The 17751-nt window shown below is 42.2% G+C and overlaps 1 protein-coding gene across 1 annotated transcript in view; it reads right to left on the bottom strand.

Moving 5' to 3' along the window:
• INPP5A (inositol polyphosphate-5-phosphatase A) overlaps window positions 1-17751 on the bottom strand; it is a 186106-nt gene that overhangs the window by 4701 nt on the left and 163654 nt on the right. The window contains exons 12-13 of the mRNA XM_074158974.1: window positions 14871-14944; window positions 2403-2514 (exon numbers count right to left, since the gene is read on the bottom strand). Coding sequence (XP_074015075.1) covers window positions 2403-2514; window positions 14871-14944 — 186 coding nt within the window. The remainder of the gene's footprint in view (window positions 1-2402; window positions 2515-14870; window positions 14945-17751) is intronic.

Raw genomic sequence — 17751 nt, 5'->3', positions numbered from 1 at the left:
TACAGAAAAATAAATTATTTGCCTATAAGAAAAGTTAATGCAGCAAAATAATTACCTGCATACGGATTTTCAATAGCTAGTTACAACCAAAAATTCTTTAAAAATTCATATACATTTATATTTTAAGTTTTTGTTACAGTGTAATCAGTTAATTAAAATTTGTTTTTACTTTCTTCACAGTTCCTTTTAGAGCTTCAAGGCATAAGTCTCTGCAATGGAATAAATTCTCAACAGCAAGGCAAACACTGCTTACTGTGTATAACCACGAAAACTTTTAAGATCATCTTTCCCTTTCCTCTATCAGTTCAGTATTCTTTTCTACTGAAGATTTTAATTAAGTTTTATGGGCCAGAATTACAGTTTGGTTTGAGGTGGATAAGCCAATGCCTTTCTTGGTACAGACTCACTGAGTTAAATAACTGCCAGTTTGGCCTCATCTGCATCTATAATTTTGCATATGCATTTCTGGAGATATCCCAAACTGCATGCTCGCAATTTGCAAATGCAAAGCTGCAGAGACAAAATTATATGCATTTTTTAAATATAAGCTTTGAATGATCCAACTGACTGGGTTTCTGTTCCATGGAGACCAAGAATTGCGCTAAGTGACCTCACAGCTACAAATTTCTTTAATGCTCTAACTTTGTTTTCCTTTGTTTAATTTTCTCCCATTATATCCAAGTTATACCCCCTGGATAATCTGAAAGAATTCCTTTCCCTCTGCACTGTTTACACTCTTCAAGCCTTTGTGTACACTTCTATCTCCTTATTCATAGCTTAAAAAAAAAATCTTCCCTCATTGGCCACTCTTTCCACGGTTTTAATCCTTTGTTCTTTAGGAATTTCATGGGCGCCAAGTACTATCTGTAAGATTTGGGGTAAAGTCTCACTTTTTCTTATGGTATTTCTGCGTAAGAAGATCAAATTACATTGACTTTGACATGAGTAGCTATGGAAAAAATGTTCTCAGCCTTTCAGTGAGTTATATACTGCAAAGCAAACAGTCTAATCATGAGATAAATAACCCCGATGAGAGAGAGGAACAGAAGGTTATAAACTTCAGGAAAGCAAGTTTTGAGGGTTTCATTAATTTAAACAGAAAGTAAAAAAGCCATGAAGCTGCAGAATATGGATTTATTTGCAAAGATTATTTTCTGCAATTCAGTCCCATTAAACAGCATTAGTTACACAGGAACATGCAGGAAGATGCAGGACTTTGGGCAGTTTTGGGTCTGGCAAGTCTGTTGGGAATGAGACGGTGACACAGCCTGGCTGGGGAGGTGACCCCGGGGCTCACAGCACACCCACCCGCACGGTGCCGGTGGCCATGGCTAGTGCCGCGGGAGGGTCAGCTCAGAGCAGAAAGCCGTGGGGGATCCTTGTGTCCCACAGCAATTCCCAACTGTGCTCCGGGTCCTTCAGAACCACCAGTCCATGGGAGGGTCCCCGGTCCCCATGGACAAGCAGGCAGAGGAGCCAGGGGCAGTGCAGGAAGAGCTGGGTCAGGGCTCCCTGGGAAAGGAGGAGAGCGGGAGGAGAGAAAGGACAACTGGAAGGCTCCTGAACTGTATTTAGGTCATTTAACTTTGGACAGAGCGCCACCAAGCTTACCGTACCTCTATACACGAAAATCCCAAGAGGAACTATATGTTCTAAAAATCGTATTTTTGAAGTTCTAATGGAATGTCTAAATTTAGGCACTTAACTGGTGTCCCAAAGCTAGACGCCTACCTGCTGGTGACTTTGCCTTCATTCAGGGAAAACCAATAGAAGATGCGGCCCATCCAGGATCTGACATATTCTTGGGAAATTCGGTTTTCACCATCAGCAACAGAGGGAACCTCAATCTACCACGCCTGTACCTGGGGGACCTGGAGCTGTTGCTGTACAGGTTTTTCTTTCAACAGCCTGACTCCTCGGCCAGCAGCCTCTCCCTGTTACTGGTGTCTGCGTCTGTGCTGAGCCCCACCAAGGGCAGTGCTGCCACTTACGTTACTGTAGAGTGGACGGGGCTGGGGGACCCATGGAGGGTTTTTATTTTTCGTTATTCGTTTTTAAAGCAGGCACATTTTGGCAGTGCCGAACACCCCAGCACAGCACTGACAGGCGCAGCAGCGGCACAGGAGGGAGGAGAGGCAGCCAGTGCTGGCAGCTCCGGCACCACAAGCAGCGTTTGTGAGAGCTCGTGCTCTGGTCACAGCCAAGGGTTTAACTGGGGCAGATCCACGAGCTCAGGGGAAGGCACCGGGGGCACAACCGGTCACTGCTGCCGGGGCTTGCCGCCTCCAGCGTGGCAAGCGTTTGCTACAGACAACTGGCGATGCAGGGACAGTGTCAGCCCCACTGCCTTGGCTGAGGCAAACGCTGCGCGGAGGCAGTGGGCGCCGGGGGGCCGCACTTACTTTTAGAATGAGCTCCTTGGCCGAGTGGGACATCAGAATTCTGTCACACCAGGCTGGACATCTCGTGTTCATGTACTGCTTTCCCTGGCTGGAGTCCTCGCTGTACGGGTAACTGCAAACACACCATAGGCACAAACATCAGCAACTTTTGCAAAGCAGCCTGAAAACTCTGGCTCAAGTGACCACAATAATTAAAAAAATTAACTGGCAAAACCCAGCTATTTCAGACACATCTCATACTTATTTATCTTTTCTCCTCCCCTTTTCTTTCTCATGTGATCTTTCCCTATTTCTCTTCTCAGGTCTACAATCCCACTTTAGGCCAACATGTTCAGACACATACGGTTTCAAAACTCTCACCTCCTACCTTGCATTTGCATGTGAGTGCTCAGAGACAGAGGCTATTCAGCTGTGTGGAAGTATGAAAATCAGTTCAACAACAGCTCAAGTACAGAGCAGGCTGTTGGCTATGACTACAGAAAATGAATAGGCAGAAGATGAAAAAGGAAACCAAGGAAAAAAAAGGTTCATCTCACGGGCATTCTTTGTATGATTCTCTCAAGGAGAGTTATCCAGGAATAATTTAACAGAGAACAGAGTTCAGAGCACTGTGATCTCTGCAGCTGTACACAAAACCCACCTGTACAGATTCTCTATGGTTGACAGAAAGGAAGAAATGACGAGAAAACAGGCTTTTCAGGGGATTTCTTCCGAACCACAGAATTAGGACTGTGGTTTAAGGAAAATGATGCTGACTACATAAGATCCTGTACCTTTATATGAAACTGTGTTAACAAAAAGTAAATTATTTTGTAAAGACGTCTGGAATAGAAGCTGATTAAATGGTAGTTATGCTGTGGGGTCATTATAAACGTGCTATGCGATCTCCAGTGCATTCTAACTTTGCTTTTAAAGGCAGCAGAAAGTGTTTATTTTAACCCACAGAACAGCCTAGAATAATTTAACTCAACATGCCCCTGTAAGCCCACAGGCTGAAACTGTCAAAAGCACCTGAAGTGGCAACGTCCGGTTCAACTGTCAGGAGGCTGAAGCCAAAATTTTCCTCGTTTTACTCATACATTCTCAGTAGTTTAATATGATGGAACTTTAAATTTGATGATGGCTCATCATGCTGTAACATGGCGTGGGTAAGTAGCCAAAAAGGGGTTTTGGAGAAATCCAGGTTTGTGACAGGCTCAATTTCTTAAATATTGGGCCTGAATTAACTGAAGTTTGTCCTTGATAAATGTCTTTAAACAAAAAACATACGACTGGTACACAGTATCTCCACATGTATGTGTGGGTGTATTTAAAATGACATTTGCATTTTGTTCTGTTCATCACTGAATTCATAAAGGAAATACCAAGGTTTTCCTGAAATGTGTGTTAAAATAAAATTTCTGGTATTGTAACAAAAGGGTTTGCACGCTTGAAGAGAAACTTATTTACCACCCTACTTGGTGTGGTACCCTGAAACCGAGACATATAGCTTTCTACCAAATGGGTTTACAAGCTACACTGCCATTAAAAAGATTAGCCATGGCAAACATCCAAGAAAAGTGTACTGAACGTATTGGAACAAACCAGTGATCTCAGTACCTTTTCCACCTCATCAAACCTAACAAGACTCATTTTCAAAACATATTATGAGAATTCAATTTGCTGCTTCACTGACATACAGAAGTACAGCTTATTTCTGAGTGTCTGTGAAATATTTTGATGATGTAATACTATTGGTAGAAGAAGCTCTTTGTCTGCAATTTAAGGGTTGATTTTTTCTGGTAACCTCTTATTTCAGTTCCTCAAGAACCCCACACAACTGAAGCTACTTTTTATGACATAAGGTATAAGAATCAATCACATTTCATATAATCCTTCCTTTTACAGCATTAACTGTATGGCTTTTAAAGTATGATGTTCTGTACCTCGAATGATCTGTTACTGCTATGTGTTAAAGCTTTTCATCTGAGAGCCTGTATTCTGTGAAATGGTATTTATCAATTTGCTTTATTGATCTTAACGTTTTCACAGGGTGAAAACTTCTGCCAATTTTTCAAGGTCTTTAGTGCTGATCACCCAGTCAAGAAGTTACTGTAGTTTACAAGTATCTTTGATAAATCAGATTTCTAATGCTGGGACAGAGATGAAAATAAATGCTGCAAAAGTTATCCAGACAAAATGGTCTGTAGGTAATAATTTAATACAATAAAGTGAGGCAAGCTCTTCTTACAAGGCAGCATCCTTCCTTCAGGCCAGCAGCGTGGAGCACTCCTTCCTGCTGCACTCCCTCCCCACCACCGCCTCTTCGGCTTGAGCAGACCTCATGCTCAGCAAAATGCTGACACAGACATAATAAAAATCCTAACCAGATACACCCCCAAAAATAAGGCATAATACTTGCTCTTCTCCTTCATGCTCTAGAAGGGCCACATACACTTTGGAATAAGCAGGCTTTTTTTGCAGATGGTCTCAAAAAGTGATCACAGCTAAATATGACTCAAAGTTGCAGGGAGGGATTCTCTTCTGTGACTGAACAGGTTTTGGGGACAAGATAGTTTAATTTATTACATGCCATTTATTTTAAATAGATTTTTGCAAATAAAAGCTCTGTTAGAGGTTTATGGAATAAGACTGTCACTGAGGAAATATTCACGAAACACACTGCTGAATGTATACTAATCCAGAATAAAACTTCTCAAACAACATACATTCTAGTAATTGTCTCCATCACCCTGTTCCATAGTCAAATGAAGAGTGGAATGAAGATAGAGTGCCTGCTTCCAGGACTGAATCACCTTCCCATGCACTCTGAAGCTTTTCACAGAATCTTATAGGTTGGAAGGGACCTTCAAGATCATCTTGTCCAACCATCAACCTAACTGACAAAAATAAACACCCACAAAACAACAAAATGCAACACCATCACTAAACCATGTCTCCCAGCACCGCGTCAACCTGTCTTTTGAACACTTCCAGGGATGGTGCCTCAAACACCTCCCTGGGCAGCCCATTCCAATGTCTGATAACCCTTTCAGTGAAAAAATTTTTCCTAATATCCAGCCTGAACCTCCCCTGGCGCAACTTGAGGCCGTTTCCTCTAGTCCTGAGGTTGGAGTAGTACTAGTCTAGTACTTGGTCTAGTACTTGGTTGGAGCATTTATAAGGGATTTCTCTATTAACACACCCATTCCAGGCAAATAAGGAACTTGGTTCTTAATTCAAAAACCAGTTAATAATTCTAGTTAACATATTTTCTGATCTATGAAATGCATAAACAATCACAGGCTCGATAAAAACAACTGCCAATTTGACAAAAGTAATTTTAAGGACTCTACACCAAATTATCCAAAGTTAAAAATTCCAGTATTAATCTCCCAGGGGGTAAGCATCATGCCACCTTTCTGTGCGTGCATTATTATTCTTGGCACCTGAACTGCGACTGCAGCAGAGAAGAAGGGAGAACTAGCTCCCTCAGACCCATGACTAGACAGGAAAGAATGTCTTTTTTTCCTTTCAGCAGCGTTCTGCCTCAATCCCAATCTATCTTGTGCAAGGTACAGAAAACTGATCTTGAGAATGAATAGTGAGTGCTCATGTAAAAACAATGACATAACAGATAAAGGCCTCTAGATACCACTTAAATGTAAAAGATAAATATATATAATGCTAACACATACAGGTGCTATAGATATGTTAAGACTGTACACACTTCCTAACTTTAGTATTCAGTATGGTTACTGACTTTTTTTTACACACACTATATTATATATATTTAGAAATACAAATGGAGAAATGCGGAATTCCATGCAGAACAACTTTTCTGCCCTGTTTAAAATAGTGGAAAAGTTGAAATGTAGGACTGTAGCCACTCATGTTAGCTGAGTAACTAATGGCAAAAATAGTCTGTTATTCTCTGTGTATGCCAGCCAGTAGAGATACGCAAAATATCCTTTGACTGTACAAGCCTCTGGACGATGGACAGCCAGGCAGTGCTGGAGCATCCACCTGAGAGACTTGTATGATTTATCTCCAGTTGTTCATGATTTATTTTTTCTCAAGATGTTTCTTCTATCTGCTTTTCCACTTTATTTCAAAAACTTTTGTTTCAGTGACACCCATTTTATTTAACCAGAAGAATTACTGTCAGGTGGGTTTTCTGAATAAAACTACCAAAAGCTACTAATTAAAGCAACACAATTAAGGTAATGCTAAATGTTGACAAAATTTAACTAAACACTTTGAGGAATTGTTACTAAGGAACAGGCTGTCCAATGAACTACTGGTATTACAGTTAATGAGGATGAGAGCTACTTGGCAATTGTTTGGGGAAAATAAACCATTAAGAGCATCAGTGATATTACTGCACTACTGCTGCTGACAGGTATTGTCAGAGATGATGGGACATCTTTACAAAAATACTTACTGCAGGGTGAAAAGTCTTCTGACATCATAAACCATCCTGTCAGCAGTGTCTCAACTCGAAACACAAGCCAACAATACCGTGTATATAAATGTCTCCTTAACTGGCGTTTCCAGTCAGGAAAAATGCTCCTAATGAACTCTTCTCTTGCGTAAGAATGGATAAAACGTGTTACTGAGATGGGTGAAATGTACTTTCTAACAGGAAACAATTAATTCACTTTGGAGTGTTATTGCCTTTAAAAGCTGCCTGTCACATGCAGTTCTCTTTCCAGCTCGCTGTTGCACCCAGTGAACGTGTCCCGCTGCTGGTAATGCGCTTTGGTGTTGCTTTAGGGGCTCTGCTTTCTATGGTCAAGGCATTTCCACTAGGCAACAGTGGGGAAAAATTAAGCTATGCAATGTTTTTTAGTACAACAAAGGTCATTCTTTAAACTGTACATCCCATGCCTAGATTCATGTGCAGATGTTCAGGCAAACTTTATCATGTTTCAGGGAGTGGAAATGCCTCCAATCCAAAGACCACTCACTCTCATCTATTAATTGTCCCCACATTTTATATCGCTGAATTGTTTCCAGTACAAAATATTTGAGATAGGATGGAATGATAAAGCGTTGATGAAAACTGAGCTCCTTATGAGAAGAGCTGAGACACAGTTTTGATTTGGTCCATTTTATTTTTGAACTCAAGTACGAGTCCTTGCATTCACTAAACCTTCTCTCACTTTGAAATCTTTCTATTTACATGTGATATTGAGAGAGAACTTCAAAAGGGGAAAAATCCCAACCACTTTTCATGAGGAAACTATTTACTATTTTTGTATTTTGTAAGAAAATGCTGGACCAATTTACTTTAATCTCTGACACACTTTCAGATTGTCTAAGATGCTTTCACCAGAAGCAAGGACAGTGAATGCAGGCTGCCAGTTCAAGATTTGGGTGCTTCAGAAATTGTAAGGCCAAACATATAAATAAAAATATTTTGACATTTTTAATTGACAAGGTCCCAACTCAGCATTAGTGTGAGCTGGTACACAAGTGTGATTCCAATAAAATGTCATTTACCAATCAAAGTATGACATCTACTTTCTGTCAGCTTCCAGATCATTAGTTTTTCCCTACAAATTGAATTACCACTCTGTATTTCCCTGAACCTGAAAGTGAGATTTGGGTTCCCTAGTTCTCTTCCTAACAAATGACCCCATGTAATTTATCTTCATATGCTCATTTTAGGCAGCAGATAGTTGAAGCCAAGCAGTAAGACACGTTGCTGTTTGAGTTAAATTAGCTGCTTCATATGTACCAAAATACTGACAAGCCTCCACGATGCTCTGCCGAGCAAACCGGCCACGCAGCGGGTCTCACTTAGTCAAATCAGGAGGGCAAACAGAGTCCTGCAAACACAGCAGTTACAGCACAATGCCTCAAACAGCTGCTCCCTGCACAGGCGACACCGACACCATGGTGATGGCAGGGACAATCCCAGCCAAAGGTGACAGAAAGAGGGGGGTCACCGAGCAGCGAGGGGTGAGGAGGGCAAACAGGACCAGCCGTGACTCCGGGTCCTGCAAGGTTCACCACATCATGCTTTTATCCGAGTCTTCTCCATGGGTTTATGGTGGGCATACTGCTTTTTGGCTTAATGTGCTGCTTCGGAAAATACATGTCTGTAATTTGTTTCAGAGTTAACATTTCTGTATCACCACTGCAACTCTGGACCTTTTTCAGTTAAAACAAAAGAAACACAGAGCCCCGATTTTTTTTCCAGCTAGCAAAAACTGGCCCTTCACCTTTCGCTCCCCACGGAGGAAATGTCCCCTCGCCCATCAGGGACACCCCAGGGCTCCCCACGGCCACAGCGGGACCACGGGCCAGTGCCCGCTGGCCCCTGCCAGGGTGCTTGGCCCCTCGGGAGCAGGGGGTGACGGCCGCTGCTGTGCCCCACTTCGCCTTCAGCCCCAGCCTCGTGCCGGGCCAGCTCACCAAAATGGATTATTCTGCAAAAGTAATGCCACGTTGGGTGGACAATGAGCGACATGCTCTATTGCTGTAGTAACACTAACGTTGTACTCCACTAAATGTGTGTAATACCACTGTTACTGCAAGCGGCTAAACGTAATGATGAGTAACGGTGGCGTGTTGGGCAGGACGCGGTGCTGGTTGTTTCAGAAAAACAGCCTGATGTTACCGCATGTGGCTGTGATTGAGCTAAATGTCTCTGCTGGGAATGTGCCTAACGAGTAAGTTACTTTTGGGTTGTAATTTACAAATTCTAATACTGGAAAAAACATTACTGCAAATCTGAGGCGAGAGGCGGGACAGGGCCGAGGACCCAAAGCAGCGGGGCTCCCCCTCTCAGGCAGGAACACGGCGAGCGCCGGGTCACAGCAAGGACCATCATCTCTTCAGAATCTGCTTGGCTTTCTGCTTGCAGCACGGTCGGTAATCCTCACCTTACACACGCCATACTGTAATACTCAGTCCTTGAAACTTCTTTGTGTCATTGATTTTCCCCTCTTTTCCCCCTTACCAAATTCCTTAAAACAAACAGAATGGCCAACTCGGGTAATTCTATCCAGTTCCTCACAAATGAAAGAAACACCCTATTTAAAGTTGGAAATTAATTTGGAATGATGGTGATAGCTGTACTGATTTAGTCTGAGAAGAGAAATGGGGATAAGAGCTGCCTGAAAACCATTTTAATGATTAAATTCTCATTGTTTTGGGGAAAATGGCAGCTGTATTTCCTGCTTCCAGCTGGAAGCTGTTTCTGTGCTCCAGCCTTAGACGCTGGAAGAACATGGACAACTACACAGAGTCCCTTGTTCCCAGGGGCTGAGGGATCCATTGGTGATTTAGGATGCCTCGCTGGTACCTGGAAGGTGTTTTACAGTGCCTGAATGAGTATGAACTATTTCTATCCAGTGGAAAATACTTCTTAACTGGCAGAAAAATTATGTGTTATAAAAGTAGCTGATAAAGCAAGTGTAAAAATAACCTCAGGCTTTAACAATTTGTAATCTCTTTGAGTGCCTATTTCCCCCTTCTGTGAGACATCAGGATGCTGGAGCGTTACTGGGGTGAGGTTCAAGAAACGGGAACCCCGTTTGCCTGGGGGGCAGAGACTGCGCCCGTCCCGGCGGGAGACGATCCCTGCGCTCTGAGAAGGGGCCGGGTGGCTGGCGAGGACGGTCAGGAACGGCAGCCCCTGACACCCAAACCCTCGCCTCGTCTTCCCATGTTGTACCCAACACCGGGATAGGAGCAATGGCACTTCGGGGCCAGGGACGAGAGGCAGGGCTGTTCTTGGGAGGGAGGGAAGGGACAAGGCAGCACCTCTGAGCATGGCTCCAGCTCCCGCTGAGCAGACGGGCTCACTCCCTGCTGAACATCACAGCAGAAAAAACAGACGCATCCTTGTGCAACCTACTAGAATAAAAAACGGTCATGGGACAAAATACAAGGGTAGAGAATAAACAGATTATAGACTAAACAGGACTCTGGCAGAATAAAGGAACAGAGCCAGGGAGAATTCCAAAGGAGAAACGCTCTTCCAGGAGTAAATGAGATTCAACCTGTCTCCTGGTGAGAGGTGTCAAAGCCAAGACACTGCCAGTGCAGAGGGTCTGCTTGAGAAAAATACCACACTGAGGATGTCTAAGACACAAACATATGTCCAACCAGTAAATTACATGACAGCCTAATGCAACAACAAACAAGAACAGGTCACTTTAAGAGAATGATTAATACATGAGATTACTGTGCATGCAGACTTATCTGAAAGCAAACCTTGTAGGTGGGTGTGAACTCTTGCTAAAGTCAGCTCCTATCTTTGCTATACAACAGCTACAAGAATAATTATAATAATTAATGGAGAGCAGCGATAAAGGTAACAATTGCCCACCTGTATATTGACTGACCGCAATGTCGTTACTTCTTTTTTCACACCTCCTGCCCTTTTGCAATGATTGCTGACTACTGCAAACTCCTCCAGCCTCACACTGGGCTGCTGTTTGCTCACGGCTGGGCTGTTCACCCTGTGACTGACAGAGCTTACAGAGTTTAAAATTCTGAATTGTGTTTAGTCTCCAATGGCTAAGGTTGCTATGGGCTACATTAGATTACAGAGGGTAATGAGATGAAAACATGAATATTCACTATATAAAGTAAAAGGCCTCAAAATACACGAGTACAGGAATGGGTGAATAATGCCTGAAAAATACTCCGTTAGAAGGGGTCTTTATAGTCTGTCTAAAGATAGCAGATTTGTAATGCAGCCTGTGATTTCCTACTAAGCTGTGGTTCCTCTTCCAGCCTCTGCTTTCGGCCCGTTCCAGGAGCACCGAGGGAGGCCTTGCTGCTGCTGAAGGCTGCTCCTGTTCTCAGCCCCAGGGGAGGCAGAGGAGGAAGGGGTCTTGGCTGGGGAGAGGAACCAGCAGCTCCAGGGTGCGGTTAGGACTCTGTTCCTGCCGGCTGGGAGAGAGGGTCGCATTTTCTGCAGACACCTCTCCCTCGCAAGTTTCTGGCCATGACCGCTGTGAAGTGCAAGAGGAAGGTGCTGGGGAGCCCTGGGCAGAGGCTGCTGACGGGGGTAACGGCTGCAGCTCGCAGAGCTCGAGCCCGCGGGCTACGGCCTTCTTCCGCAGCATCACCGGCACGCTTCTCCGTGACGCAGGGGTTACACGGCGTGGTACGATGGTACCACCTAAGAATGTACTTAAGGAATTAAAAGGAACTCAGAATTGAAGAGGAATTTAGAAAAATGCCTCGATATTAAGTGCCCTGCTGAAGAGAGAGGAGATAACCGACAGCCTTGCACACGAGACAGGTGCTGTACGTGTTGTGCTCAGCCACGGCTTGTTCTGCACTCTCTGGTAGGAGAGTTCAGAAGTGGCTTCAGAATCCTTCCCACATACAAAGTTGACTAGGAAGAGATGCTTTCTTCTAACAAGTGGTAAGAATTAAGTGAATGACTATTATTGAATGTAGTTTACAAACAACTGACAAGAGACAGTAACAAGTTATAGAAAAGCACACTGTACATGCATTTTGTCGAGCATAATGACATCAACAACTATAAATACAGTGGAGAAGAACAAAAAAAACCAGAGAAATATTACAAGACATTAAAATGTGGGTCAGTAACAGTGCAGCATGTCTCTCCCTGTTCATATTTATACCTGAGGCGGCCGGATCACAGCGCAATCCCGCTGGAGGAGTGGTGTGAAAACAGACTAAGAAAACTGCTTAGGGTGAAGTTTTGGCCTCACTGAAGTTAAGCACAAAAATACCACCGTCTCAAGCTTTCAACCCCAGAGCAGCTACGGTACTGTATCAATAAGATCTCACGGTAAAGTCCAGTGAATAAACAGTTTATGCTGATAAAAAATGAATTTATAAGTAACTTAGTCTGCTGCAACTCATAGGAATATGACCTTTTCCGTTTATCTCAAGAGTACACTGAATCTCAAGCATGCTTGTTGAAGTAAAAATTTACAAATAAGACAGGCATGCAACTGTGCTACTGATTTGTAGAACTCCGTGTGCAAATTGGGCAATTAATTGTATGCACAAATGATGAAGCAAATGAAAGAAAGAGAAAACTGTACTAACTGATCTTTTACTTTTTGAGAGATGTGAAATGTAGTGCTAAACGTGGTCAGTACCATTTTAACTGAGATTCTCTATCTTCAATTGTTGGCCAGCATCCCATGATGTAAGACCATAACACCATGGATCAAGAAGAGAAGTAGACGGTAATTCACAGACTGAATCATAAAATATCATATATATATATAACAAATTCTGAAATACTGCTTTAAGGCTATCATTACAATATCTTACAACTCCCTTCTAAATTCAAATGCTCACTAATTAAGCCCATAAGCCTGACACAGAAAGTGACTAGAGCTTTCTCTGTCCCTCCCTCCAGTGAAAAAGGCTTTGTTTGATGCATTTGCAGAACAAATGGATGCACCACACACTTTCCAGCTGAGAATACCAAGAAGCTTAAAGAACTAGTTTCTAAATACACAGGACCAAGCATGTCCTCCTTTGGTTAAAAATCCAGAATCTAGTATGATTGGATATATGACAAATATGTTATATATTAGGCTTGTATTTACAAACAGTATATAAAAGCAGCTAAGTCATGATAAGCTACAGATTTAATTTTTTTTTCCAGGAGTAAAGGATAAATGGGGGGAAAATGGAGGAAAAACTACTAGGAAGTAAAACCAAGACATTTAGGCCATATATTTCACTTCCTTCTTGCATAACTGAAAAAGTTCCAAGTTAAAAAGAAGAAGTCCTACATTAAAACCTCTGCTTTTTGCCTACTCAAAATACCTGGTTTTGCAGTTAATAGCACATCGTGGTCATTATTTCAATACAAAGAAAAATAAATAATTTTCTTTCTTCCAGGAAAATCATCGTGTTCATTTCCTGAACAAAACCAGGACACAGACCTGCACTAACTCTAGCAACCGTGAATCCAGTTCTTGGTCTTCCCCTTGGGCACAACTCCCTGCTGAGCCCAGTGCCCCTGCCAAGACTACAGAGCGGAAAGCGGGATCCCCTTGCCATATGACCCAGAGCACGAGCAGGGATGGGTGAAAAACACCACCCTAACATAAAGCCAATTTGCTCTTAGTATATGCATGAATTAGCTTGTTGGTTTTACATCTTGTATATTTAGCAATATTCTCATATTCCACTCTCGTACCCAGATGTTCACATCGCTTCACAGACAGATCAAAAGTACAACGTGCATACAAAGACAACTCACACCAAATTTCTGATCTTTGCTCGAGAGCAGAATGACACCAAGCCGTACTGACAGAAACGTCTGAAGATTCTGCACACCATTCATAGAACAACAATGTACTTTTGCCAAACCTGTTACCAAATTCCTACCTATTTCCCCTCACCTCTTTTTACCCTGACCAGGTACACAACTGATGAAGTACACTCAGAGATGTACACACTGCTGGGCTTCTGTTATCATACTCAATCAATAAGAACAATTTAGAGCAGCGGTAACCTCTCCATGCATACTTCCATTGTCCCAAGGGACCAATATAATCAGTATCGCAGCTGGCTGGTGAGAAATAATGAGATTATGATAACAAAAAGGCAAGCTTTCCAAATTTTCTCTTAGTGTAAGCCAAAACATGATACTTTTATGTCTGTCCATAAAGGACAAAATAGCAATATTTAAGAATATTGTATCTATTAAAAAGATGGTATATAAAAGGCATGTTTTTATCTGTGATTTCTTGTAACTTTAACTTTGTCTGCGTATGCAGTATTTCTTTCCCTTAAAAGCAACTTCTGCATTCTTGGAAGGGGGCCATACATTTTAAAACTGTACCAAATCTTCCACAAATTTCTCTCAAACAGGACTGCCATTTACAAAAATCCTGATTTTGTACGATAGCAATACTTGTCCATTCACAGCCAAAATTCACCTCAGGGATACAGCTGATTAAAATAATGCAGGTGTATTAAAAAAGCAAAATTATTCTAACAGTCTTAGCAGTTACAGAACACATTTAGTAGTGAAACTGAAAAAGCAGAATCTGAGTTCCTGTCCCTTTCCTGATACTCCTCGTGGCCCCCTGAGTGATAGCACTGGCTCTACACCCTACTTGGAGCCCATCCCTGCGAGTGCCACAGCCGGTCCACTTTCAGCGTGAGGCAAAGACCGCCTTTATGGCTGCTATGAAGTATTTTTAACAGGTTATCTGGGCCCAGTGCTTAGAAGGAGCTCCACATCTCTGGCACACGATCGCGTCAGGTCTGTTTTAGGAGCAGCTGTAGCAGGATGGGCTGGACACGAAGAATGGGCTGTAGACACCATCCGCATATGGACCACATTGTCACTGGGCAGGGACCAGGGGATGCAGGAGGACTAAGCACTTATGAAAGGAACGAAGACCATTATCATTTCTACAGTATGTATGGGAACACTCTCATTTTACCTACAGTACTAGTAACAGTGATGTTTCAGCCAGCTAGTTAAATAAACGGATTATATATGAATCTTACCTGGGAGGAAATGAGATGTCCAGTTCATACAATCTGTCTTTAAAGACTGACAGCTCTCTATCAAATTCTAAAAGCTATAAAAGATAGAAACAAATGCATTCACTATTTAATGTTGAACTGAAACAATCTAAAAATATTACATTATATAAAAGAAAATAAACAGAGACCTTGATTACACAGCTTGAGGTACATCTCTCATATAATCATTTCTAAAACATAGTGCAAACCAGCCAGTACCATTTTGATACATGAATAGTTCACCGAGGAAAGTGTTGAAATTGTTCCTTTTCATCTCAGTGAAACACGTTAACACCAGCTCTTTACAGCAGTGACCTATATGTACACTTACTATTTCAAGATGGTGAGTTTTTTTCAAATTTTATTAGCAATGTTTTCACAGATAAACCAAACTAGCATTAACAAAGTACAGCAAACTGATAGGCTAATCAGCCCACAAAAAAACCAGCAAAAAGTATCATATTATATTATCTTCAGCTCAGAAAGAAGGTACAATAAACACAAGGATGTGCTCATCACTCTTCCTAACCAAAGACAAGGGGAGATTTTGCACACTGATTTTGGGTGGTGCGTGTCAGAGAGCAGGAAGGGGGGTATGTGACAGCGGGTAAACGTGTTCCCAAGTGGCAGCCACGACACAGTGCTAGAAGCAGGTATTTAACAGAGATGTTCATAAGTCTAGATTTAATGTCCTGCATAAATATTAGTCCTTGCCAAATTTGTTTTCCCACAGACCTCTACAGAGAAAATAAATATCTGCAGTCTTTTGTTCATAAATGCAAACAAGTCAATGATAATGGTCCACATTAAACCAATAACTGTTCTGACGGACATAAACGACCTTATTTCAGAAGCATGGCTGGCGTTAAACCTGGCGCCTGAGTGAATTAGCGAGTTAAAAGACAAAAAGCTCATAATCTGCTGTTACTGGCTGTGGCTCTAAGTGCCACTTTCTGTTTTGAGGAACGTGTCATCCCAGCAGCGTCCCGCAGGACAGAGGCGTGTTTGCCCGCTGTTCATTAATCATGTCCCATCTCGCAGCTGCGCTGATACCATTGTATGAATGGCAGAGGTTCCCAAAGAAATTAGATTGTGTCCCTCTTTCCCCTCTGCCACCTCATAAATCATTCCTGAAATGTGCAATTAGCAGCTACTTGTACACATTAATTATCTGTGTGAAAAGCAGCTACCTGAACCACCTGCACTGCTGATTAGCTGCCCCTCCACAGCCACCAGCCCTCTCCACTTTCTCGCTGCCATGTTGCTGTATGGACGTGCTTTGGGGCGAGGATGGCAGAAACGGGCAGATTTCTCTGGTTTAGTGCATCTGATACTAAACTCTGTGATGGTATGTCGGGAAAGATTTTGCAATGCAAATAACTGCAGATAATTTCTACAAGTTTTAACATCTGATCAGAAGCCCAAGTATCCAAGATGTTTGGATAAATAAACATCTGTGCGGAAACTTACAGTATGTATCTAATAATATCCTCAATCCTAAAAACGTTGGGGTGGTTCAGCCACTCTTCTTACTGAAGCAAACTCAACACACTTCAGGAAAAAATGGTTCACTGTGCATATTTCCAGACTGGGACCCTATATTTAAGTACATATAGATAGATGTCCAGCCACAATACATACATATGAACTGGCTGTGAAAACAAATGTTACCACCCCTTTCCGACTCCAAGGGTCTCCACCTTAAAGATATTATCTGCCCATCATGACTCTAACACAGGGAAAAAAAATCTACCATCCACGGTTAAAACTTTTCTTTGAAATACGTATCTATTAATACAGTGCAAATACATTTTTCCTACTGTTGCCAAGTAAACAGATCAGAGCAGGAAAGTGGAAGCATCAGGAGAAAGAGGGCTATTTCTGAAGTGTGAAAACTGCAAGGACTGAATAAAAGAACAATGCTCCATAGAACACAATGGTATAAATTACTCATGGGCATTCCGAGGGCTGGCGGTGTTAAAGGGATGCATTGTCTTCCTACACCAATTCGCACTTTCAAAATTTTAAACGTTCAGATTGTTCTTGCTATGATGATATTTGCAAACTAAATGATGGCTGGGGTTTAGAGGACTAAGCGTTCCGAGGTGCGTTATTACCCAAAGAAGTTCCTGCTGTGTTACTTCGGCAGTTGCTGGTTTAGCTGTGCCTGTGCCATGCAGATGAGCTGCTGACACTGGTGACAGCGGGGACAGATAACAGAACAAGACTGTATTGTGTGCTCGCTCTCTATCAGCTCAAGTGTCCCCAGGTAGGGGGACATCTTTAACCCAAAATGACAAAGCCAAAAACTCAGGATGACCCAGTTGGGTGTCAAAGCCCAACCAGGTGCCTCGAAGAACTATTTTGGGAATGCTCATTGTAGACAATTCATCCCCACATGTATAACAGTTAAATATTTTCACTGGATTATTTACACAAACTTTTACTTCTTGCTATATTTTTAAAAAATTATTTAATTGTAACAAATTATTTATTTTTGCCTAGATATGAAGTCACTGCGTGACAGTATCTGTAACCTTCTGTTCCACTGTGTCCCCCGACTATACAAACAGACATCTCCCATCCATACCAAGGGCAATGACAAGTCACTTGCGTGTTCAGGACTGCGTAGTGTGAACCAACCCAACAGCTTTCCTTTATTTACCTGGTAGTGCTGCAGAGAGTGCGGGACATGAGGTGGAGAAACAATGAAAATTTGAACTGTGCACTTTGAGAAAACCCCAGTTAATTTTTCAGTAGAAGAGCATGTTTTAAATATTACTTTTTTTGGTATTAAAAGCACTTGGGTTCTCATTTAATCCTGTAATCTCAAAATGCAAGATTATTGGTGAAAAACCAAAGG

Source organism: Numenius arquata, chromosome 15 (genome assembly GCF_964106895.1).
Source record: "Numenius arquata chromosome 15, bNumArq3.hap1.1, whole genome shotgun sequence".
Taxonomy (NCBI): Eukaryota; Metazoa; Chordata; class Aves; order Charadriiformes; family Scolopacidae; genus Numenius; species Numenius arquata.
The sequence above is the reverse complement of the archived record's forward strand: the minus strand, read 5'-3'. Positions and strand labels throughout refer to the sequence as shown.